This window comes from Carassius auratus, unplaced genomic scaffold, assembly GCF_003368295.1.
Source record: "Carassius auratus strain Wakin unplaced genomic scaffold, ASM336829v1 scaf_tig00010975, whole genome shotgun sequence".
NCBI lineage: Eukaryota > Metazoa > Chordata > Actinopteri > Cypriniformes > Cyprinidae > Carassius > Carassius auratus.
In genome coordinates, this window is record NW_020524159.1 from 9,274 (window position 1) to 34,802 (window position 25,529).

Below are 25,529 nucleotides of genomic sequence, written 5' to 3' on the forward strand. Positions count from 1 at the left end.
ACAGTATTTTTCACACAATTCACCCATCTGTATACCTCTGTTTTCACTGTCATAAAAACGGGCTGATGACTTCGTTGTTCTATGAAGTCCCTCCTTCAGAAATACGTATCGAATTCTGATTGTGCCAGTGGTTCCTTTGTTGTGATTCGACAGCAGCTTAGCGCAGGCTGCCATCCTGGAAATGCGATTGGGCTAGTTTTGGACAAGTTTTGAGAAGCAAGTGGGCAGGATTTGTTTTGAAAACGTCTCAGGTTACGAATGTAACCATGGTTCCCTGAGAGGGAACGAGACACTGCGTCCTCTGAAGGGACACTATGGGGAACACCTCGTCGTGACCCGTGTCTGAAGCATACTTTGAAAAAACGCCAACTCGTTGGCCGGCGACAGCGTCTGACGTCACTACCGGCGCGACTATAAATAAGCGACCGGAGAGCACGTCATTTATCTTCTTCGTGAAGCTTGCGTCCGAAGCATGGCAAGGGATCTAGAGGACGCAGTGTCTCGTTCCCTCTCAGGGAACCATGGTTACATTCGTAACCTGAGACGTTCGCCCTCAAGGGAACTTCGAACTGCGTCCTCTGAAGGGACACTATGGGGAACAGAATACCCATGCCGCCATGCTGAGGGGAGCGCAGGCCAGACCATGGCAAACACTAAGTACCAACTCTACCATTTCTATGGGAGTTGCCCCTAGGACGTTTAGACAGCTGTCTGTGACACTATCCCTTACGGCCAAAGGCCTAAGCTACATACCCAATTTAATTGATCAGGGCCTCGACCCGGGGTAGAGCTTAAAGGCTTGGAATAGGAAGGATTCCTTTAAAGGGATACGGCTAAGAAACCAGTATTATACAAGGTCTTGCCTGTCACACAGGGGCTACCGTTTGCTCTTGCAAAAATTTTCCGAAGGAGCTGTCTCAACAGAACCCTGGTAGCAAAAACCCTGCTAGATAGGTATTCAAGGATACCTGAATGGAGTGGCGCCCAAGATGAACGGGGCTTTACACCAACTCAAGAAAGGGCACGAAGCAACCGCGCGAAGCCCTTACCATAAAGGATTTTTAGAAAGAACGCAGAGCCTTAGCGTGCGAACTTACCACAGAGTGGATTTCAGAAAGTGCGAAAAGAATACACGTGCACACTTACCATAGTATGGATTTTAAAATACTGTTCTAGGGAGGGGTTCTCGTGGCACTCTGAAGGGGAAAAAACAGAGAACACCGTCAAATGAGAGGAACTCTGAATTCAGAGTAGCGTACTAACACGTGACCCTTTTCTGGGAAAAAGGGGCTCGTTGTTAAAACTACTGGGAGAACCGCCCAAATATCCCTTGATGAGGGAAGCAATGCTTGAGTGTAAACAAATGCACTCCGGCTGAAAGGAGCCAAAGGAACCAAAATCTAAACATCTCGAAAAAGGGAACGAAGCTGAGCGCGTAACCCTTACCATACAGGATTTCAGAAAAATGTGCAGAGACTTGCGTGTACACTTACCACTTTAAGAAGTACACAGAATGTAGCGTGCGTACCTACAGGTTCCTAAGCATCGCAGAGATTCTGAGCCACACGGGAGAGGCAAGCTCCAAACTTACAAACCTCTTTGGACGAGGGGAGCATCACCTGAGGCAGTAAAAAAACAGGAAGAATTCTGTAACTACCACCTCCTCCCTTCCCACTGGATGTGACAGTGTATATAAGCGGTCAGGAGGCCCCTCAGGGTGACCTGGCCAACATTCATGAAATCTCCTGCAGTGCCGTGCCAGTTCTGATGATCAGCGAGGCTCCCACAGAAGCCCGTGATCTCGGCCGCCTAATACCAGAGCACGAGGCCGGAAGGACGGTGCTGACGGGTGTTAGTAGATGCCATAACTGAGCACTGTAAAAGAGACTCACTTAGAAAGTTAGTAGACATATGACCACCAGCAATTCAACTCATAAGTATATACAGAAAAAGGGTTACATACTCACCCATCCTCCTGTAGTGGAACCCTGCTCACAGGGCGCCTCCTTATAGTCCGGACCATCAGTAAGGTGGTTACTATGAATATAGAACCAACCAAAAACATCATAGGTCCAGCATATGAGACTGTTATGAGAGAAATTCTCCCCCACCTAACCTCGATCAGGTGGAGAGCTGGTGGTCGCAGGGGAATTCAGGCAAGGGAGGAAAAGAGCAGAAGTTAAACATAAAAAGCATTTTCTCTAGGTATCGCTCTGATTCGGACGAGAACGCTGCCTCGTCTGAATCACATCCCCCAGGTCCTGCTTACCTCCTCGCGACCCACGATTCCTCTTGCCCCTGCCCATAGGCGGGGGAGGAGCGCGAGCCGCGACACTAGCCTTCTGCGCCCGTCTTTGATCCTCAGAACGAGACGCGCCAGGACCCCTATGTTGTTCGGGCTCGGACCTGGACATTCGTGGAATGAAGGTTTTAAAAGCAGCTGAGCGCGCCCTTGCCTCCCTGAACTTTTCGACCACCATCTCGACGGAGGTACCGAAAAGCTCAGAAGGCGAGACCGGAGCATCGAGAAGAAAGCCCCTTTCTTTCTTCCCGATGTCTGCCAGGTTCACCCACAGATGTCTCTCCGTTACTACCATGGCAGCCATAGACCTACCCATGGCGGAGGCGGCCTGCTTGGTAGCACGGAGAGAGAGGTCTGTGGTGCAGCGCAGCTCGGCCACCTGATCAGCTGAAAGGCCCTCGCCTTTATCCAGGTCCCTCAGCAGGTCAGCCTGATAGGCCTGAAGCACCGCCATAGTGTGCAATGAAGCCACAGCCTGACCTGCTGCTGTGTATGCTTTGCCATTTAAGCGGGATGTATCCTGGAGGGGCTTAGATGGCAAAGAGGGAGATTTAAGAGAGGATGTTTCCCCCACAGAGAGATAGCTAGCCAGCGTCTCTTCTACAGGGGGCATCTTCTCATAGCCATTTTCGCGCATGCCCTCGATGTTAGCATAACTCGTATGCTGAAACCGATGGATGCGAGAAGAAAATGGCCTCTTCCATTCTTTCTTGATTTCCGCATGTAAATCAGGCAAGAATGGAAGGCTCACCTGGGCTGGAGGGCTATGGTCAGATAAATAACGCTCATCAAGGCGACCTCGCGGCATTATTTTGCTGGTACGTTTCCATGGCAAGTTTAACTTTGCTGTGGCACGATCCATAACCTCTAACATTTCCTCATACGCAGGGCAGGAGGATTGAGAAGGCTCAGCCTCAGCTTCTTCGCCAACCTCAGACATCTCCTGCTCTTCCTGGGTAGAACCCAGCAGAGCACTAACTTCAGTATCAGAAAGGGTTAATGATAACACGTCTTCCTCCTGAAGTTCATTCTCGTCCGCCGCCGAAGAGCGAGAAAGGGAAAGTCCCTCTCGAAACTCTTCAACGAGGTCCACCTGTGATCCCCACGAGCTCATTCTCCTCCGTGCCTCAACAGCGGCGGGTCCTGAGCCGCGGGAGACAGATGGCTGTCCCTCTTTCCTCGAAAAGAGAGACAAACGAGAGCGGAGCTTTTTCATGGAAAAACGCTCACAGTGCACGCAGATCGCCCCTTCAAGGACATCGCGCGTGTGCTCTTCGCCCAAACAAAAAACGCAAAGACTGTGTGTGTCATCCGGTGTCAAATAACGCTGACACGGATGCACGCACTGTCTAAACGCCTTGCTAGTGGAAGCCATGATAACAAAAGTAAAGATCGCTCTTACCGTGGTCGTTTCTCAGACGCACACTTCAAACAAAACAGTCAAATGAAGACGAAGAAGATAAATGACGTGCTCTCCGGTCGCTTATTTATAGTCGCGCCGGTAGTGACGTCAGACGCTGTCGCCGGCCAACGAGTTGGCGTTTTTTCAAAGAATGCTTCAGACACGGGTCACGACGAGGTGTTCCCCATAGTGTCCCTTCAGAGGACGCAGTTCGAAGTTCCCTTGAGGGGGAACCTGGCAATCCTGATCTGAACACACGTGCTGGAGATGTAATTATAATCACAGAAAGCCTTTACTGACGAGATGTGCATGCAAATCGCATTTGATTTTTTTGAACAGCCCTAACATTAAGCTAAAGAGTAACTAAACCCTAAACCAACTTTTTTTAGTTAATTATCTGTAAGAATGGGGCTCTATTAGTGCTGTTTATTGATTTGAATAACTTTTTTGACATTTGAGCATAAAGTGTTTTAATTCTACAATATATGGTGTAAAAACGTCTGAGTGCTGCCCTCTTCAGGTTGAACGGGGGCTAATGCAGTTGATTTTTCCTATTGGATGTTTACGGTGTTACATGACGTAAGCGGTAGCAGGTGACGTAAGCAGTTTCCAGCTCACCACGCCCTTTGGTACGAGCTACCACACCCTTGGCAGTATAAAACCATCTTGTTCCGTCAAAATCACTGTAGTGAGTCAGGAGTTGGAATTGCGAGTATTGAAAATGACCAGGATAGACTATTATAGTATCTATCTATACTTATTTAGATTATTTCGTGTAGCCTATGTAGTTAATTAGCATAGTTGTTAGTGTAACATTAGTATTGTTAGAAGCATAGTTAGTAGCATAGCATTGCATCAGTTAGGATAGCTTCAAGTTGGCGTAGATTTATCTGTATTTAGTACAGTGGTCAGGATAGTACATATGTGTAGTGTTACTGGTAGCGACAGCACTGCTGGACTGCTGGACTGCATAGTTTTCCATCAGACTTTAAAATTTGGCGCCAGTGGTTGCATGCACCCGCCTAGAGCATTTTATGCAGGATTGCTTCTCCAATGCAATGGTTAATGCAATAGTTACCCTTTAACAAAGCTAAACAGCTTTGCCCTTTGTGTAATAAGTTACAGAAACTGTTAAACACACCGACTTAAATAATAAAATACACTTACCGGTTGTGGTCCATAAACATCGCCTTCTCCAGACAAAGAGGGAACTGCTCCATCTTTCAAAAATAATCTTTGTGCGAATGCGGCATTAAACTGTGTGACGAGTGGGGCGGGGCCGAGAGCCGTGGGAACCGGAGCGAGGCCGGTGGAGTGATTGGAGATGAGCAACACCTGCTCGACCAGTCTCGAGTCACACGGAGGAGATGGATGGATATAAAACAGGAGTGACGACAGTGACGGCCGAGAGAGGACCAGGCCTGGGTTTTAGTTTGTGTTTTGATTTTGTTTTGAGCTGACGCGCTGTTTTGTCTTTATTTTGATTATTAAATATCATTATATGACATGATATGATTGTCCGCCGGTTCCCGCCTCCTTCTTCCCGTGATCATGGAGTTTGTACATTGCTACAGTGGTGCCGAAACCAGGGAGAAGGAGGGACGCACTGCTGAAGATCCCTCGTCGCTGTGGTGAATCCGCGGTGCCATCGAGCTGGCGAGGGAGTGTGCCGCCATGAGCACTTGAGGTGGTGGGCTGGAGTGAATTGCCGGGGACGGGCGAGCTTGCTGCCGGCCGCCCGTGATGTGGAGGGGCGGCTGCCATCTGGTAGGGAGCGGAGGAGTCGGCGGCATTCGCCAGGGGGCCGGAGCCTGCTGCCGTCCGCCTGAATGGGGAGGAGCAGGGAACGGGGGACTCCTGCCGGCTGTCCAAAACCCAAGGGCCGTCCAGTGCTACCGCCAGGCACCGCGGAGGAGATCACCCAGCTGGTGGAGGGCCGAGCAGCAGTGCGTGTGGGAACTGGAATTTTTTTTTCCTCCTCTCTCCCCTCTCTCGTCTCTGTCACTCCTCCTTACATCTACTTTTCTCTCGCCTCGTCTGTCCTACCCCCAGGTTCCCGCAGTTCACCTTGAGCAGTCCCCCCGGAGGGGGCGGGGGGTTTGTGCGGGGGTAGAGCACAGTCTTGAGGGTATCCCCCCGCCAGCGAGGGTCATGAGCTTGAACATTGAGCTTTAGAATTTACAGATATTATTTATACTCTAACAACAACATTACACATTAACTAAAGTTTAAAACATGGGATCACGAAGAACGGGACCTTTAAACTATGAACTTTTATGGCCTTCAGCAAGCAACAATGACTTAACTGGTAATCATATAGCAATGTTGCCATTAGCCATTTTTAAAAGAAGTATGCTGTGTGTTGAGAAAAGTGTCTAGTCTGTTGTCTTCCTCTGAACTCATACAGTGGGTGAAACTCACATTATCAGAGAGAACCTGCTGGTGACCTGAAACCTATGTGTATGACAAATTGATAGTCTGTCAAAAAGAAAAAGTACATGATGATGTCGTTCTACATCTTAAACACCAAATTAATTTATGCCAGAACTGTAAAATCTTGTGCATTAATCATCAATTTGTCATAGTTGCGGTCCACTGATGTCAGTACAAAACTAAATGATGTGTACATTTTCACCTGTTATACTTTACACAATCACAGTGATGTTACTGTTGAAATCTATGATGTAGGTGATCTGTATGTGATAATGACAACTCTGTTACTGCTTGGCATGTTGTAGCCATTCAGTGACATATTAATCATTGATTTGTCATACAGTCGGTGTTCATATCATGTTAAATCTCATATCGTGTTAAATGCGTGCTAGATGGATTTGACAAGCACAATATTTGAATCTCACAAAGATAGCACTCCATGAACTAATGGAGATGTGCTAAAACCAAAAAAAAAAAAAAACTTTTAATTAATCTCAGACATGCTCACAAAAAGTAAACTGGCAAAGAAGTTATTTAATTTCCCTCTAGTGAAACAAGAGCTACTCCCTTGATGATTAGCCCATGTTCATAAACTTCCATTTACCCTTATGAAAAAGAAGTTTATTCAAGCGTGCTATTAGTATACTTCTTTTAAACTTAAAAATAGGAAAGTATGCTTTTAGTTTATTTTTTATGTACTTTATGTACTCCTCAGAAATACTTGACTTATACTTACAAAAAGTTGAAGTATATTTGAGCTATACTTGCGCTCCTAGAATCCGTGTTTTCTTTGTTATACTGTAGAGGGCGCTAGTACACATGTTCTGCATAGAATTAAAAAAAAATCATTCAGTGAAGAGAGAACTACTAGAACACTGATATTTGTATACTTGCTACATAAAGTATACTTAAAAATATACTTGAAGTAACTTAAGTATAATTTATAAAATAAACTTGAAGTAAGCTACTTTTTGGTAAGGGTATCCATAATTTTCGGATCAGAAAACAATTTTCTCAACTTACTCTGACTTTGGTGTAGAGGTCATTTTAAATCATTTTTAAACTGGAGAACTTAAGTGAAATAATTTTTTCTTTTACATTAGAAAAATCCCACAAAACGACATAAAACATTCAAATCAATTCAAGCCAAGTAAAGCACCTTTATTTGTTTAGCACTTCATACAATACTGATTGTGTCAAAGCAGATTTACAGTGTCAAACAGGAAAGTACTTTTTCAGTACATAACAGTGAGTCATTTTCCCTAAAGCTAAGTAAGTTAAGTGATGATTCAGTGATGTCATCATCCAGCTCTCTTCCAATAGTGTCTGTGCTATCAGTCAAGCGTCCCCAACTAAGTACGTCAAAGGCGACAGCGGCAAGAAACCAAAACTCCATCGGTGACAGAAATGGAGATGACCAGCATGGCGTGGTTTATTTCCAGGCTGTAACACAGGTCAGATTGTGCAGAGGACTCCTCTGGTTCCTATGGTCTCGTGCCGATGATCATCAAGGTGACAAGGTTTTAGCAGGGTTTCTAGGGCTCATCTTATTTGACATTGTCTCCGCTGACATTCGGGGCTGTGGAGGTCATCTCAGGACAGTGCATCATGCATCCAAAACATCACAGCAGTTCATGGCAATTATTAAAAAGATTTAAACTTTTATTGTACTCTCAGGGCATGTTTCTAAGATCATACAGTACATTTCATTTCGATGTGTTCAGACAATGTCAAAAAAGCATCCTTACTTCCTTTTTGTCCCTTTTGCCATCCAGTTTGGAATATTAAAAATGTTTTAATAATTTTTTCCTTTATGGTCTGAAGATCCTGATCAGTTTGCTATATTTCACAACATAAACAATATAAACAATATATAACAATATATATATATATATGTGTGTGTGTGTGTGTGTGTGCGTGTAAAATATAACTATATATAAAATATAACTATATATAAACATAATCATATATATATATATATATAAATCATATGGTTACTAAGTCATACGGAAGTAAGCATTCCTGGTGGGTGAGGATTACTTAAAAAATCCAGCACAATCCAGCTCTAACGTCTGTTTAAACTGTCATTTCCGCTGCATATTGTGATAAAACCATATGAGGTCAGCCTGAGAAACACTCACACGTGTTGTTGTTTCTGTGTAGAGCAAGTCTGCCTGGGTTGTAAAAACTTTCACTTCTTACACAACAGGCTGTCTGACTCCTTTAGCTGTGCCGGCCCGTGCCAGGTGCTTCTGCACTGCTGGTAACACAGTAACTGGATTACTATGGTGGTTTATGTTTTAAAGTATAAAGCAGATTTGTTCACATAGTTTGTTTTCTTATAACATTATAGAATTTCATAATAAAAATGGTTATAAAATCTAAAATACAAAAAGGCTTCAAATGGTTGCTGAAATGTTATCACATTTGAAATAATTTTAAATGTCTGGCAACCACAGCTGCCATATTTTCTTTTAAATCTAACAGAATAAATGAACATTAACATGCTCAGTTTTTTATATGCACACTATTATACCAAAGTTTGGACACATACTGAATTTAACTGAATAATGCTTAATGACTAACTGAATAATATATATATATAATTACCTCATGAAGTTGAGATTAAAGTAGAATAGTGTGTGCAAAGCTGTGATCTATGTGGGTCATAAAGGTATTTGTTTACAGTAAACTTATCAAGAAGAAAAAGTTAAACAATGTGTTATGCAACACAATACCCAAGTACTAAGTGTGTCAAATAAAGGGCGTCAATACCCTGAGGAAATTATTGTGCAAACAGCTGGTTGGCAGATTGCCCTGCTTAGATAAAGCATGAGTGTGCTGATATAACATATACTGTAGTTGCTGGGAGATCTCTCTGCTGCCCACTCACACAGCAGCTTATGAAACCTTTAAGACATTTTAACGGATTTTACCACCATCTGGTGATGCATGAAAAACTAAATTTTTGCTAACTGTTTCCTTACTAATTTACTCTTTGTGTCCCATTGCAGAGGGTGAGAGAATGTAAAGTACGCTGAAATTAGATAAGAAGGACATGGAACAACATGTTAGAATCACACAAGTCATGTGCAGACAGGAAGGGATCAGTCTGTACACCAACTACCTTACCCAGGTGTCATAACGCTTCATATTCATGTCATGACATGATTTTTAGATATGTAATCGCCAGCAAACTTTATGAAGATGAAAAACACATTATGAAATTACGGTTCCCACACCATTTTCAATTATTCATTATAGCTTGATAATGCTAAAATTAAAACTAAATAATACACTAAAATTTCTTTAATAGAGAATGTCCTCTAAAAAAAAAATCTTCTTCTTCTTCTTCTTTTTTAAATAGGCTTTTCTGTGAGTTTTCCAGGTCTTAAAAATATGTCGGATTTTAAGTTAAATCAACTTTCATAAGCATTTTTTTTTTTTTTTGTAAAATGTGTTAAATAGAGGGTTGAAAAACTAACCTAAAACACTTATCACACTAACGGTGACATAGAAAAACATCAAACCACTAAATAAATGTTTAATCCTTTCAACATAAAGGACAACTAAATGTACAGATCCTCATAATTTCCCATGTTTTGACCAACCACATAAAATGAAATGATTCAAGCACAAGGGATTTTGGGTATTCCCACCATGCTAGCCACATTGCTTCTCCAGTAGATATTAGGTGCAATAATACAGTTTTATAAGCTTTACTGAAAGCAAACCAGAACTGTTTAATTTACAGGTAAATACAGTATTGCCGTGTGTGTGTGTGTGTGTGTGTGTGACAAACTAGAAGCTGGATGTCTTGCACTGTAAGTGCCAGGCTGTGCTTTGTCTGTTTATCTCTCTCTGTGACGGGCTTCTTTAATTCCTCTACTGTAATTCCATTACATCACACCGTATTATTTCTCAGATGTAACCATGATGTCCATGGCATTATTATCAGAGACAGTACATAGCAAAGGCAGGTAGTCAAAGCAAACACTCAGGTAAGAATGACATTCCTCTGACTATTCTGTTGTTTACTATACCTACTGTACATTAATACTAACAGATTGAAAATATTGAAATGCGTAATGATCACTTAAGCATGTTTTTTTCTGAGATACTGTAGTTCTTTCAGGTGTTGTACTGTATATACAGGATGCTCAAACAATAGAAAAAAATAAATAACCTCTTGAACAGTATATTTCACATAAATAACTGCTGAGAAATATGTTTCCCTTAAATAAATAATGTTTAATTATGCAGTTTTTGGTGTTTAGGTTTATAATACTGCAAAAACATATCTAAATCTTGCCTTCGATAGACCTGCTGTGCATGAATCCTGCAACTAGCACTTTTGCTAATGAAACTTGTTGATGTGAATGAAAATCTGAGGTAAAAATAGAGAGATAACAAAGCAATCTGAAGGAGCTGGACTGAACAAGATTACTTATACTGACATATTTCTGAGTATGTCTTGTTCGTAGAATCCAGTTGATCAGCACAATTCTTTGCTAAAATCACGCACAATGGTAGTGTTCTGTGAAAACCACATAAATGCAGGTGGTTTGTTAAGACTGAGATGCTCAACATTTCCATATTCAGGCGTGTATATGTGTAACATTAGTATAATATTTAGTACATAAATACAGCACTTTAAAATGCAAGAAAACAGGAGCACTGTGGGCAAACCCATTAGTCACAACGATATAATCTGTTCCTAATTCTAATCCAAGAAAGTAATCTGCTAATTCCACCTCAATTTGGATAATTGTAACATAATCTGACAGTGTCAAGAGCTCATGCAGCAGAAATAAAATCTAAATTGGTTACATTAGAATAACTGCACAAGTGTAACTGATTGTGACATAAAACTTCCCAGTTGTTTGTTCATCTCATATAGTCTGGAAATATAAAATGCAGTGAGAAAATATCAACCAGGGCAGGTCATTTCTTAGAGGAGTTGCTCAAGATGGGCAAGTCCAGATGGAGCAGCAATTTACTATTATTCTTCAATCCTTAAACTGAAACCACAAGCACAAATAAATTAATAAAGGCTCATAGGAACTGTAATTTCTATCATCAGCTCTCCTAGGAGGATTCATCATGTCAGGTTCACCTGAGATTGAGGAACTACCAGCAACACAAACAGGTGAAAAAAGATTGAATCAGTGATATTGAAACAAAGAAAGATCTAGGTTAGTATCGCTCTGATTGCAGAACACATCCTGCAAACATCCCTTACGTAAAAAGAAAGTTTATTCAAGCGTGCAATTAGTATACTTCATTTAAACTAAAAATAGTAAAGTATTATTTAAATTTACTTTTTATGTATTCCTCTTTTATTTAAGTATACATTTAAGTATACTTGACTTACACTTACAAAAATTCTAAATATATTTGAGCTATACTCCTAGAAACTGCGTTTTCATTATTATATAGTAGAGGGCGCTAGTACACATCTTCTGCACAGGATTTCCAAAGAAACACAAGTGAAGAAGACAAAAGAAACACCAGATACTAACAAATGTAATCTAAAACAATCATCTGACATGAAACAGCATCAAAACTGTAACGTTGTGGAATAAAATGTAGACCGATGAAGAGATAATAATTACAGTCAAGCTATGGTGTTGATTGACTCAATCTACGTTTTGATTATCATTCTGAATCCAATTCATAGTCTTTTTTTCAGCTTTTTGTTCAAAATGTTCTTTATTTTTTATGAAACTTCCCCACATTAAAGTGTTTTAAAAAAGAATACGGGAATCTAGAATAAAATGTTTTTGTTAACAAGCAGACCCTGTTCTTTCTTTGGATGTTTTGGATGTTCAGATATTCATATGACAAAATATATACAAATTAAAACCTAAATAGGGACATAGTAGTATACATAATGTAAAGTTAACTTAAAGAAAACTTGAGTATACTTGTATAAATGAGTAAACTTTTAGTATAAAACTACTAAACTAGTAGTTTACAAAGACTATACTTCAAAGTGTACAAAGTTTTTAATTAGTAAACTATCAGTGTACATGTAAGTTCACTTTTAAGATAATTGCAATACAAACTATGAACATAGAGGTTAACTAGTTGTGTACTCAAAGTTTGCTACGGTTATATAGAAAATGGGCCAATTTAGTCCCAAGGAGTATTGAAACAGTACACTTACAAGTATACTACTAGAACACTAAATATCTGAAAACTTGCTACATAAGGTATACTTAAAAATATACTTGAACTTTAATTAAGTATACTTAGTAAAATAAACTTGAAGTATACTACTTTTTGGTAAGAGATTTATTCATTATTCACACTAATGATGAGGTAATACTGGAGATTTCCCTCATTATGCTGTGATACACCCAAGATTAGCTGTAATTAAAGGCTGCAGTCTGGAAACTGATTTCAACTTGATTTATCCAACAACCGACTGACTAAAAGGACAAATTCAGATATTAAATGACTAAAAACCATTGCATCTCAGGGCCCAAAGGTGTGATCCATGACTGGAGAAAGTTCAAACTTGAGAGTGAGGACCATGAAAGCGTCCCCTCCAACAAGAGAGAGCTCCTCAGACAGATGTCCAACCCCAAATCCAGTAAAGACGACACCCAGGAAAAAGTCTTGCACAAGGTAACAGTGAAAAATTCCCAACTGACATCTACACAAAGATAACAAACACCAGAAAGTGAGTCGTTTTAATTCCAAACCCATCCCATCATTATAGCATACCAGTCAAATGCACACAGCTACTCATTCTGTATAATTCATATTTTCCACATTTTAAAACGATAGTGAAGTCATCAAAACTCTGAAATGAGGTCAAATTATGCAGTGATTAAAACAATTTAAGCAAATCTTCATGAGGTAACCATAGTGCCTAATACATTGTTTTGACTACATTTCTAACAGTTTTTTAAATAAATGTTTTTACATTTATTTGATCGACAATAAATTTCTGTGATGAAACTATTCTCATATGCTGATTTGCTACTCAAGAAACATTTATTATTATTATTATTATCAATGTTGAAAACACCTGTGCTGCGTAATATTTTTCCATGAAAACCACAATATGTATTTATTTAGTCATTGTGGAAACCACAAAACTTTTTTGAAGGATTCTTTGATGAACAGAAAATTCAAAACAACATGTATGCGAAATAGAAATAATTTGAAACACTTTTGATCAATTTAATGTGTCCTTGCTAAGTATTAATTTCTTTGTTAAAAAAAATCTAAGTGACCCCAAACTTTTGAATTGTGTATGCTTTTCCTTCAAACAAAACAAAAATAATTTAAAGTTTAATAAAGAAATTCATACATACACAATTTATAATGTACAATTAACTACAAAAATAATTTCAAGTGTTCAACACTAAAACTGAAAGGTTTTTAAAGATAAATCAGAATAATTTCCGAATCAGTTCTAGAAGTTTGTCCAGTATTTGCTTTGCACATTAATTAAAATTGGTGTGTTGCTTTGTCTGCCCCTATGCAGATGAGCGTTCAGGAGTACGAAATGATCCAAGAAGAGGATGAAAGGTGTCTGCGTAAGTATCGTAGGCAGTGCATGCAGGAGATGCATGAGCACCTGAGTTTTGGGCCTAAATTCGATGTGGTGTTTGAGTTGGATAGTGGGGAGGCCTTCTTGGATGTCATCGAGAAAGAGCACCGCCTAACTCTAGTGGTTGTGCACATCTATGATGATGGGATCAGAGGATGTGACGCTCTTAACAACTGCTTGACTTGCCTGGCAGCAGAGTACTCTACCGTCAAATTCTGCCGAATCCGAGCGTCTGCCACAGGGGCAGGTGAGCGTTTTTCAGACGACGTTCTGCCCGCTCTGCTGGTGTACAAGGCCGGAGAGCTGCTGGGCAACTTCATGTCTATCACAAAGCACCTGAATGAGGAGTTCTTCGCCCTGGATGTGGAGAACTTCCTAAATGAGTACGGACTGCTGCCAGAGAAAGAGCTTGCAGCTGGCCCCGAGGAGGACGAGAATGCTGACGTGGAATGATCGAGGAAATTCAACGGGTGGAAATGAATTACATTAGTCAACCTAGTTTCAGAGATAGATCTGAGTAGTAATGATGCTGTGACTACTGGGCCGTGGTGACTCCAACAAACACACACACACCTGTAGCACGTGATTTACAGCGCTTAAATACGTCATAGTGTTGTCGAAGGCATACATTCATGATCATTTCATTTGCCAGCGTTCCCACAATTTTTGACGAATGAGTTTCCATTCATTTCTATGACCTTTATAGTAATTTGTGATGACTTGATAAGGATTTTTTTCAAACCATTCAATTTAAGATTAACTCCTTAATCATTATGACTGATTTATGAAGCAGTTTGGCTGATTTGCAGTGAAAAGGAAAAGACTTACAAGGATTATTTTTCAGATCCACAGAGAAATTCTCCTCTGTATCTCATCGCAGTGCTTTGATCGACTCAAGTTTAAGTGCTGATTTCTCCTTTCTCAATCCTGTTCCCCTGTCTGTCCTTTAAACTATTATATCTGTATAAAGGCAAAAAATAATATTTAAAAAGACAAGGTAAAAATTATTCACTCACAAATTGAACATTATTATGATTTGCTGAGAAGCTGATTAAATATTTATTAATAATAAATAATAATGTACAATTACTGTTAACAGGCTTGGGGTCTGTAATTATTATTTTTTTAAACAAGATAATACCTTAATTCATTAGGTATGCATTGAACTGATGAAAATTGATTATAAAGACATTTATAATTTTACAAGTTTTATTTATTTATTTATTTCAAATTAACTATTCAAAGTAGCCTGTAAAAACGCAGGGTTTGCACAAAATATTAAGCAACACAACTGTTTTCATAACTGACATTAAGAGGAAGTGTTTTGTAAGCATCAAAACAGCATATTAATGATTACTGAAGGATCATGTAACACTATAGTAATGGCTGCTGCAACATTGCCATCAAAGAAATAAATTACACTTTAAAATACATTAAAATTGATTTGTTCATTGTTTTATTGTATTTGATCAAATATTGACATTGATCAAATAAATGCAGCCTTAGTGAGCAAAATAAACTTTTTTCTTTCAAAATATACAGACTCAAAATTAAATTTCTCTGACATGTTTCTGTAATCTTCTGAGCATGCTTAGGATTGCCACATGGAGCAATTTGACATGAAAGTCAAACTGTCACACGTTACTTGTCATCCATCATGTATCGAGCTGCTATCTGCTTAATGAATAAATTATATGAGAAAAAGTGTGATTTCATATGTTGTGACACCAGAGTGACTTCAAGAAAACACTGAAAGGCCGAGCACACTCCTGACACCTATATGTCTTCATGACTAGTTTTGTGCTACAGATGCCATTCCAGGTAAAACGTGTCCTGACATGTACAGACTAACTCACAAATCACAGGATGACTGTGTGTATTAGAGAGCATTCATGTGTAAGTGCTCGTTTGAGGGTGCAGGGGAATGTGATTTAGGTCAGCGTATCATTGTTAAACCTTAAGAGAAAGAGAGAAAAAAAAACACCAACAACAAAAAAACGTGAACATTTTTGAGGGCTTTGTATTGTAGAAATAGTAAAGTATGTACCACCAGTGGGTCCTTGATCTGAAGAACATTTAAGATTTAGAAAAGAGGAGCGGCATTAAAGGAATAGTTCACCCCAAAATTTAAATTCTGTCATCATTTATTCAGCCTCAGGTTATTTCAAACCTTTATGAATTTCTTTTTTCAGTTAAACACAAAGGAAAATATTTTGAAAAATATTGGTTACCATACAGTTGATGGTCCCCAATGACTTCCATATTATGGAATATATATATATATATATACACACACACACACACACACATTATATATATAATTAATATATAAATATATAATATAAATATATATAAAAGTTAAAGGGAGAGTTCACCCAAAAATGACAATCCTGTCATCATTTACTCTCCTCAAGTTGTTTCCAGCAATCATATTTCATGCCAAAAGGATTTTCCGTTCAGTTAAACTTAAAATAAAAGTTCCTTTATGCCTTTAATGCTCCGACAGTACAAAAGCCAGAAGAAACTGGTTTGATAATGACATGACAAATGACACATTGACGATATAAAGGAAAACCACAAACGTGCAGAATGACAACAATTAAAGGGGGGGTGAAATGCTCGTTTTCACTCAATATCCTGTTAATCTTGAGTACCTATAGAGTAGTACTGCATCCTTCATAACTCCAAAAAGTCTTTAGTTTTATTATATTCATAAGAGAAAGATAGTCTGTACCGATTTTTCCCGGAAAAACACGACCGGCTAGAGGCCGGTGTGTGCGGAGCTAAAGAATCACGAGCGCCAGTAGGCTTTTGTGTTGAGAGCGTTTGGAAGCTGTGACATTACTATGAGGGAAAACCCATCATCCAAAACAAACCATGGCTTACAGTCAGATTCACCCGTTTATTTATGATCCAGAATCAGATCCCGAGGCTGAGACTGAAGAGAGCAGCAGCAGCAACGACTCGCTCCGAGCGGGGCTCGAACCCGGGTCTCCGGCATGGGAGGGGACGCACTAACAAGGAGGCAGAGATATTTTAAGCAGTTTTACTCACCGCCTGCGGTTCCAACACATGATCGTGACCCTTTTTCCTTGGGATTGCAGCATCCTTAAGAAATAAACGATACGCAAATCCGTCGTCAAACTGGGCCTTGTGAACAAGCATCTTGGAAATGCAGGGAACAAACAAAAACACTTGCACAACTCCATTGATGCTCTGTAAAAATAAACTCCATCCACTGGTCCCTTAATGCTGTCTTTTTTGGTAATCTGTGCAGGGTTGTCTTGCCCTGGCAACCAAAAACACACTTATTTTGTGACTTTTCGCGACGCTCTCGCTCTGATCAGTGAAATGTCTTTGCTGCTCAGCCTCGCTATACGGGAGCGCGCGCTCTTCCGGCAGAAGTGCCCTCAGGACCCATATAAGGAAATTCCGCTTCATCTAACGTCACACAGAGCCATACTCGAAAAAAACTTTCAGAAACTTGTGACAAACCGGAAGGAGTATTTTGGGAACCAAAATTTTTGAAACTTTGTCCATGTTTAGCATGGGAATCCAACTCTTTAACAGTGTAAAAACTCAGTATGCATGAAATAGCATCCCCCCCCCCCCCTTTAACATATTTCTATTAATCCGTTATTAATGTGTCTTGAGTGATAACATGCCACCAGTGAACAGTCTTCCAACAAAGAAAACTAGGAAAAATATTGTAATTTGCACTTTAACTTGTATATTATTTCTCAATTAAAAGGTTTAAAATATATATTGATCTAAACTATGTGGCCATAAATATGAGAACTGCTTGTCAAATTAGCAGGTTTGTCTATTCCACTAACTTCAATGCAACATTAGACAATTTCATTCTGGAGAATTGTGTGCGGACAACTTTGTGGCAACAGTTTGTGAAATCCACACAAAGCCATTTCCATAAAGAAATGGATTGATCGGTCTGAACAAAGCTTACCACCCAAAATCAGACCTCACTGATGCTTGTCTCTAGATGAACATTTAACTTTAAAAGAATGGCTACAGAATGAATGCATCAGCGGGCATCAGCCTGTGAATGTTGGAGACATTATAGACATAGTATAACATTAAGATTTGTCTAGACTCAAATAGCCAAACCTACTGATCATAATGGAGTACTCCACATACACTCACTCACTCACACAAACTGTTACTATTTCCATTGTCATTCATTAAAATACAGTAGTGATGTGGCTGTGGCAAGGAGAGCAACGGCTGTTGTTACGACCACACCTGTGTGTTTGAGAGAGAGAACAGGTCGGTGAGAACAGACCACTGGGAATGTGAAAATGTCTCCAAGAATTATAGGAATCACACCAAGACAAATATGGTCACATCACATCAGCCCAAATCCAACATGGAGTCACTTCTACAGCATATTATTATCATTAACTATATCGTTGAGCCCCAATTAATACCATGATAGAAAGAGAATTAATTATTGTATGAATAAATTAGTTACTCATAGAGAAATAGAGAGTCATCTATATGAATAATTATGACTAATGTTAAGCACTTACCAGCATAATATTGATGGGCTTTCTGATTGTTAGGATTTTCAGCTTGGACTTCTGAGAAGACATGCTTACTAGAAACATCACTGGGGCTTTCATTTATCTCTGATCCAGAAACATTGTAAAACACTGGGGGGAAACACACACATAAATGAAAAAAATGTCATTACTATGTACTTAAGTACTTAACGTAGTTAATACAAGGGATCAGATAGCCTGCAGCTAGCCATATTACCTCTTCCACATTCTTCCTTTTAACCATACATGGAAATCATTTTGAGGGCAAACTTAAACTGGTCTGAACAAGAGGCAAGGTGTAGCTGGCTATTATTTTGGAGGAGAAAGGAGGCAGGGTGTGTCACAAGAGGTCTGTTTGCACCCATTTTGACAAGGTATGTATACCTTTGGTATTCTATAAGTCACACCTATACACATTCTTCACCGTTTAACAATAAAGCCCCTACAATACTTGTGTTCAGTCATCCCTGAATCCTAACGACTCTGCAAGGACTTGCTCTCCCCGTTCCACAATACCCTAGTGACACATCTGAGGTCCACTTAAAAAAAGCCCAGAGGTGATACAAACCATTACCATAGTGCAATTCCTTAAGTACTGGCAATTTCATTGTTTAAATAAGCCATCTTATAACATGAGAAACTCAAATAAAGTGAGAGAATTAAAGAACCCTAAAAAGTCACTTCTGGGAAACATACATTGTTTGCCCTCCAAACTAGCATCGATGTCCTCTTCTGGCGCTTTGCAGTCCATCATCTCTTTCAGACGCTCGGCCACATCTGCTGTACTTTCATCTGGGAACATGTAGTCACACACAGACAGGCCGGATATTGGTGCAAACACGCGCCGAGGAAGAGCCTGCTGCCCACTGCACAGACCTAGAGAAACAATATGGGAACATATGTCTTGAATTATTAATACATTTATATTTGTACTACGTACAAAATTAAAGTTAAGTCACTCAATGAAGAGTATTGTGGCAAACTACTGCCATCTAGTGGGCAAAGGTTTGTTGTGGAAAGGATAGTGCAGCCAAAAAGTGAAGATTCTGTCAGCATATATACTCACCACACTCATGCCAATCCAAATCTGAATGACTTTCTGTCTACTGTGGAACTTAAAACAAGATAAGTTGGTAACCATTTTTATTTCCCTCTTCAGTTATATAGACACAAATGCGAAAGTCGTAAACATCTGGAACGAATTGGGGATGAATAACTGATGACAGAATTTATATTTTTGGGGTGAACTCTCCCTTTCAACAGCACACGTAAGACATGATGGACCACTGTACCTTTGTGACTCCCTTCATTTATTAAAAGATCCTCTAGAAACAGCTCTACTCTGGAGCAAACCGTGTTTATGATGTCTCTCTTAATGGCCTACCAGTAAAAAGAGAATATAAATCAGTATTAATCTTCTCAAAGAAAGTAAATAACACACACACACACACACACACACACACACACACACACACACACAAAAAAAAAGTGTATTTAGTCAGCTTTCTGATCATGACAAATATGTCTGAAATAAATTATGCAACGGCTGATAACCGATAAATGAATAAATTATATTGCCTAAAATAAATAACAATAAGAAATTAAACTCCAAATGAATTTAGGCATTACAACATTATAACATACAGTATATATATAAAAAATTATTTACTTCGAGATTTGCTACAGATTACATTTAAAAGCATTATTTAATTATGAGTGTTTGAAAGATTTTAAGTGAGTGTTAGATAATGGCAATGGTAAACTAAAAGTAAAACAGGGGAAATGAGCACTGACAATTAAATACTCAATATCAGTGTATTTGATATATATCAAACTGTTTCATAACAATATGGTAGTGATATATTGCACATCCCCAAGCATGAAGCAGTATGCATAGACTTGAATGACCTGTGCTGCGTGTCTGGCTTTGGGTTTGTTGTTGTGGATGTAGGCCCTGCAGTGAACCACCCCTGGAACCTTCACAGAGCCCCTGCACACCTGAACCAGAGCACTGCTCCGCTCATCCAGCTCTGACTGTTCCTGTCACATTGATATACCTATTATATATTCAGATATATACACATATATGCCCCCATGGATAATCTTCATCAGAAGACACTATTATAAGAGAAGACGCTCACATCAGAGACAAAGATCCGTGCTGGAAGTGTCTGACGATGGGTTGTTTATGGGTTCTTTTTCTGAAAGGGACAAACATGTACCCCAGCTCAAATGAAGAATCAGTATAACATACGGGGCACCTAGAATAAGGAAAGACAAAATCCCTAATTGTACAACTTCAAAGTAAAACATTTAAAGCCACTATGCAAGTGATAAGACATCAGGGTAATCACCTGCTTGGCATATTCTGGTGACCCACTCCACATCAATGTCATCCAGTGGGCTGACCCCTCTCGAAGCCTTCGGCTGCCCCTCGCTCTCCCTGTGGAGGAGTCTGCCACAGCCCAACACCACAAAATCTCTCTGAGGAGAGGACTGTGAAAAGAAAAATAGTAGTGTGTGTACTGACATTATTATATATAAATGAGTTTAGTATCCTTACTTGACCGGCCAGGAGTCCCGGTCACACATGATCCAGGAGCTGTCTGAATCCCAACAAGATAGTCCTCCACAGCTTCATCTACAAAGTAACTCCTACCCATCCTGCCTCTAAACATGCAAAAAAAAAAAAAAAAAAAAAAAGTAATAATGATAATAATGCAATAATGTGCCATATTAACCTGCTTGCAACTGAAAAATAACTATCAAACATATGTTACATTTCCAGAGAAGTCGTGGCCTAAAAGTTAGAGAGTCGGACTCCCAATCGAAGGTTGTGAGTTCGAGTCCCGGGCCGGCAGGAATTGTGGGTGGGGGGAGTGCATGTACAGTTCTCTCTCCACCTTCAATACCATGACTTAGGTGCCCTTGAGCAAGGCATCGAACCCCCAACTGCTCCCCGGGCACCGCAGCATAAATGGCTGCCCACTGCTCCGGGTGTGAGTTCACAGTGTGTGTGTGTGTTCACTGCTGCTGTGTGTGTGTGCACTTCGGATGGGTTTAAATGCAGAGCACAAATTCTGAGTATGGGTCACCATACTGGCTGAATGTCACGTCACTTTCACTTTTTTTTTTCAAAACAGATGAAATTAATGTTATACCTTATACTGCGTTTCCATATTATCATAAAGCATATTTACAATTGGACAGTGTTGGCTGCCGTTTATAATATATATATATCATATATATATATATATAATATATATATATAGATACAACACACAGTTTTTATTACTACTTTTCTTATCTGTTAAGTTGCACAAGTGAGAGTTTTAAATGAAGTGTTCAAACTATTTCAATGGCAGTAAATAACAGTGAAAGAGGAACAAGTTTGTTTTGTTAGCCTTCTGATCATGGACAAATATTGGTGTAAAATAATTAGCATCATTTATGGACCCGGGAATAAACAATTCATATTATTAATATGTAAAATTCAAATAAATACACAGAAAACAAATAATTGTTTTGAATCACACATTACAACATATACTATGAACACACACATCAAAAGTCAAAAGTCAAACATCTGCAAGGGTACACTTCTTTAAACACATATGACATTTTAGGAAACATACAATATAACGACAGGGCAGCGAAAAATATAGCAATAAAACTCTCCAAACGCACCTTGAGATCACGTTCACTTCTTCAAGCAGCTGTGGACCATCGTCGCATCAAATACACGCTTTTCATTTCAAGAGACCTGATTGGACAATACGTCTGTAGGTCAGGGCTGCAGTGCTTTGCGGCTTGAGTTTACGACGTGAGGGCAGCTAACCGCTAATGCTAACTTTAGCTGCGTCGGAGAGATGGCGGCACTTCTTCAGCAAGCGCTGGAGAGAACCGAGATAAACAAACTGCCGAAAGCGATTCAGAACAAGCTCGAGAAAGTTCTGTCAGAGCAGCAGACGGAAGTAGACTCACTGAAATCCCAGCACGAGCGATATAAAGCAGACTGCGGTGAGTAACGGTAGCAGGCGGCCAGAGTCATTCAACAGCTGTGTGCGTTAAACACTAGTGTGCTGCCTAAACTAGACAGCATGTTTAGGCATCCATACATGCATTTGTACTGATCCAAGACAGGTTGTCTGATTCATTATTCTTGAATGGCTTGTTGTTCTGCACAATGACTACCGAGTTGTGTTTACGCAAAAGTATTTGGTATAAGTTAATACTAAGATGTAGTGGCACACCAAAAAAAAAAAACGTGTGGACCATGTTTGTCTGTTTCCGCCCAAAGGACTTTATGTGCGTTATTGATCAGCTGTCTAGAATAGATGATGAATAACTTAGAAATGCTATGTGAGCATATAAAGCCTTTCTTTTAACCTTAACATAATAATTAATTTTGTTAACTGTCTTTCTCTCTAATCAGCAGTCTTAATCATTGTCAGTATGAATTGCCAGTAAAACGGTGCATTTTTTTAATGACAGAACAACAGTACTTCAGTCTTGAGAAGAAGCTAGCCGAGAGTCAGGAGCAGTTCTTGTCCCAAAGTAAAGAGTATCACAGTATCAAGGAGGAGAATGGCTGCCTCTGTGAGTACTGTGCATTATGTTTTTTAATATCTGGATTGTGTTGAATCAGTGTTGCTGTATAACATCATGTGTTTGATTTTCTTAAAGTGGAGGAACTAAAGAAACTAAAAGATGTAGAGGAAGAGCAGGGGACCACACAAGCGGTAACAACGAGTCTTTCACCTGTCATGCTTCACATGGACCTTCATATTTGAGCAGTTAAAGATGATGCAAATATCTCAATGTTTTTGCATTTCAGAGTAAGCCTCCAAGAGCCAAATATGAAATTGAGGCAGAAAACCGAGAGCTCTCGCGGTTGCTTGAGAAGAGATCTCAAGAAGTGGAAAACCTCAGCGGTACGAGTTATGACACTGTTATTTGCATTCGTGATCAAGGTTGTCACCGACTTTCGAGTTGAATGATCAAGAAACATTTTTTCAGTTTTGAAAACAGTGGTGCTGCTTAATATGTTTTGTGGAAAGTTCAGAAGGACAGCCTTTATTTGAAGTGGAAAGTTTATCATGACCTTTGAACAATTTAATTAATCTTTGAGTGGTAGTGTAGATGCTAGCATTCAAATTAAAAACAGTGAGATGTAGCCATTAAGTATTGTTAATATTTTTTGGTTTTTAATAAGTAAACAGAAACACTGATTGCGCACGTGTGAAATTGAGTTGGTACTTAGTCCTAAAGTAGCCCTAAACCAATGCTTTTGACATCCAGAACAGCTATAATGTGTCTTAACGTTATTATACAGAGGATCTTAAACGTCTCAACGACAAACTTGTGGAGACCAACACAATCAAGATGGAGCTCCAGCTTAAACTGGATGAACTTCAGTCTTCTGAGGTTTCCATTCAGGTGAACAGTGACTCTCATTTATCTGTCATTCTGTCTCTACGATGAAATCATTCATCTGATCATTGAGTTCCTACTTGAAGTAGATTTTTTTGAAAGGTTTACTGTAGTTCTTTCTCATCAGTTTCGTGAGAAGCGAATGGAACAAGAAAAGGAGCTCCTTCAGAACCAGAACACATGGCTGAATGCAGAGCTGAAGAGTAAGACGGATGAGCTGTACGCATTATCAGAGACAAGGGCAAAGAGATCCTGGAGCTCAAGTGCTCTTTAGAGAGCAAGAAGGAAGAGGTGGGAGGCATTTTTGAGACCTTATTTATCAGTTGAGCTATATTCTTATTAGATCACTTATCTGCAACAATCATATGGACTGTATGTTATAATCAGGTGACCAGACTTCAGGACCAAGTGACCACGCTCAAGAAAAACAATGACAACATGCAGAAGAGTACTGAGGAGCTCATGAATAAACTCAAAGAGGTTCACGATTACCTTCCTGTTCTAATGTAGTTTACCATTTCACGTCAAATGGAAATTAAATAATGGTTGCATTGTTTATCGTCTATTTTTAGGCTAAAGACCAGCGGGCCTCCATGGAGGAAAAATATCGCAATGAGCTGAATGCTAACCTCAAACTCTGTAATTTGTACAAGGTCAGTTAATGTTGATATTTGTTGTGCAGGGTCCAGTGTTACTGTATGATATAATTCATATCTGAATCCTTTTGTGTGTTCACAGAACGCAGCAGCAGACTCTGAAGTTAAGAACGCTGAACTGAACAGAGCTGTAGAAGAGCTCAACAAACTGTTGAAGGAGGCGATGGAAGGTGTGGAAATGAAATATTCTTCAGTTAATTCATATATTTATTTATTTTGTTCATTTCTGTTGCTCAGACATTAGAGAATGGCATTAGCAACCAAGCTCAAGGGTAAATTCTTAGCGACTTCAGTGAACTGATAATGGTACTTTGTATGCAGTGTAATTCTGTGTTGTAGTATTGCATTCACAAATTTTGTGCACAGTATACATACCATAACCTGCAGATGTTGTAGTATTGTAGCAAGCGTCTCTGAACATCTATTTTCTTGTTTTGGTTTATTCGCTAATTTTCTCTCATTGCTTCACATTGAATGTTGTGCCGAGTTTGGATGCTATGTGGTGCTAAGCAGACATTCTGCTTCTTTCATCAACAGCCAATAAAGGCACAGAGAAGAAGCTGTCAGAGCTGCAGAGTGTGAGGGAGAAAGCGGAGTCTGATCTACACGAGAAGGTCAGGCATCTGGAGAAAGAGCTGGAAAATGCCAACACCGACTTGCAGACTTTAAAAGGAGAGGTAATGAGCAGAAAAACAAAACCTGTCTTTGTTTTAGGTTTAAGAATCTTTTCAGTGTAATTACATGTAACTTTTTAGGGGCAGATTTTAGGTTAATCATGTAATTGTGCAAGACTTCATTCTGTATTTTTGTGCTTCAACAGGCGTTCCGGCTCTCACAGAAGAGGAGCTGACAAACCTCTCCCCAACTGCAGCTGCAGTGGCCAAGATTGTTAAGCCCGGCATGAAGCTAATGGAGGTATACAACAGATGTTTATCACAAACTTACTCAGAATTTTGTGACCACTGTGTGCATCTTTCTGAGTAACTTTTTCTATATTCGCTCTCAGCTGTATAATGCCTTCATTGAGGCGCACAAGACCAGCTGCATCTTGAGAAGCTGGAGAGCAAGCGTGTGCACAGGTTCTGGATGAGATCGTTCTGGAGGTGGAGAACAAAGCTCCATCCTGAAACGGCAGAGGGAAGATATGAAAACAATGCAAAAGTCCATGACCAGCCTA

General features: G+C 39.7%; 1 protein-coding gene and 2 pseudogenes across 1 annotated transcript; 2 read left to right on the forward strand and 1 right to left on the reverse strand.

The window, feature by feature from the left end:
* The first annotated feature begins 10,111 nt into the window (after nucleotides 1-10,111).
* Nucleotides 10,112-14,969, forward strand: LOC113072923 (phosducin). The gene is made up of 4 exons (XM_026245806.1): nucleotides 10,112-10,138; nucleotides 11,221-11,286; nucleotides 12,622-12,770; nucleotides 13,639-14,969. Exons 2-4 carry the CDS (start codon nucleotides 11,241-11,243, stop codon nucleotides 14,155-14,157), a joined length of 714 nt encoding a protein of 237 aa, XP_026101591.1. The 5' UTR covers nucleotides 10,112-10,138; nucleotides 11,221-11,240; the 3' UTR covers nucleotides 14,158-14,969.
* Nucleotides 14,970-17,301: 2,332 nt separating this feature from the next.
* LOC113072924 (protein odr-4 homolog) lies at nucleotides 17,302-20,650 on the reverse strand (annotated as a pseudogene).
* Nucleotides 20,651-22,027: 1,377 nt separating this feature from the next.
* Nucleotides 22,028-25,526, forward strand: LOC113072925 (nucleoprotein TPR-like; annotated as a pseudogene).
* Nucleotides 25,527-25,529: the final 3 nt, after the last annotated feature.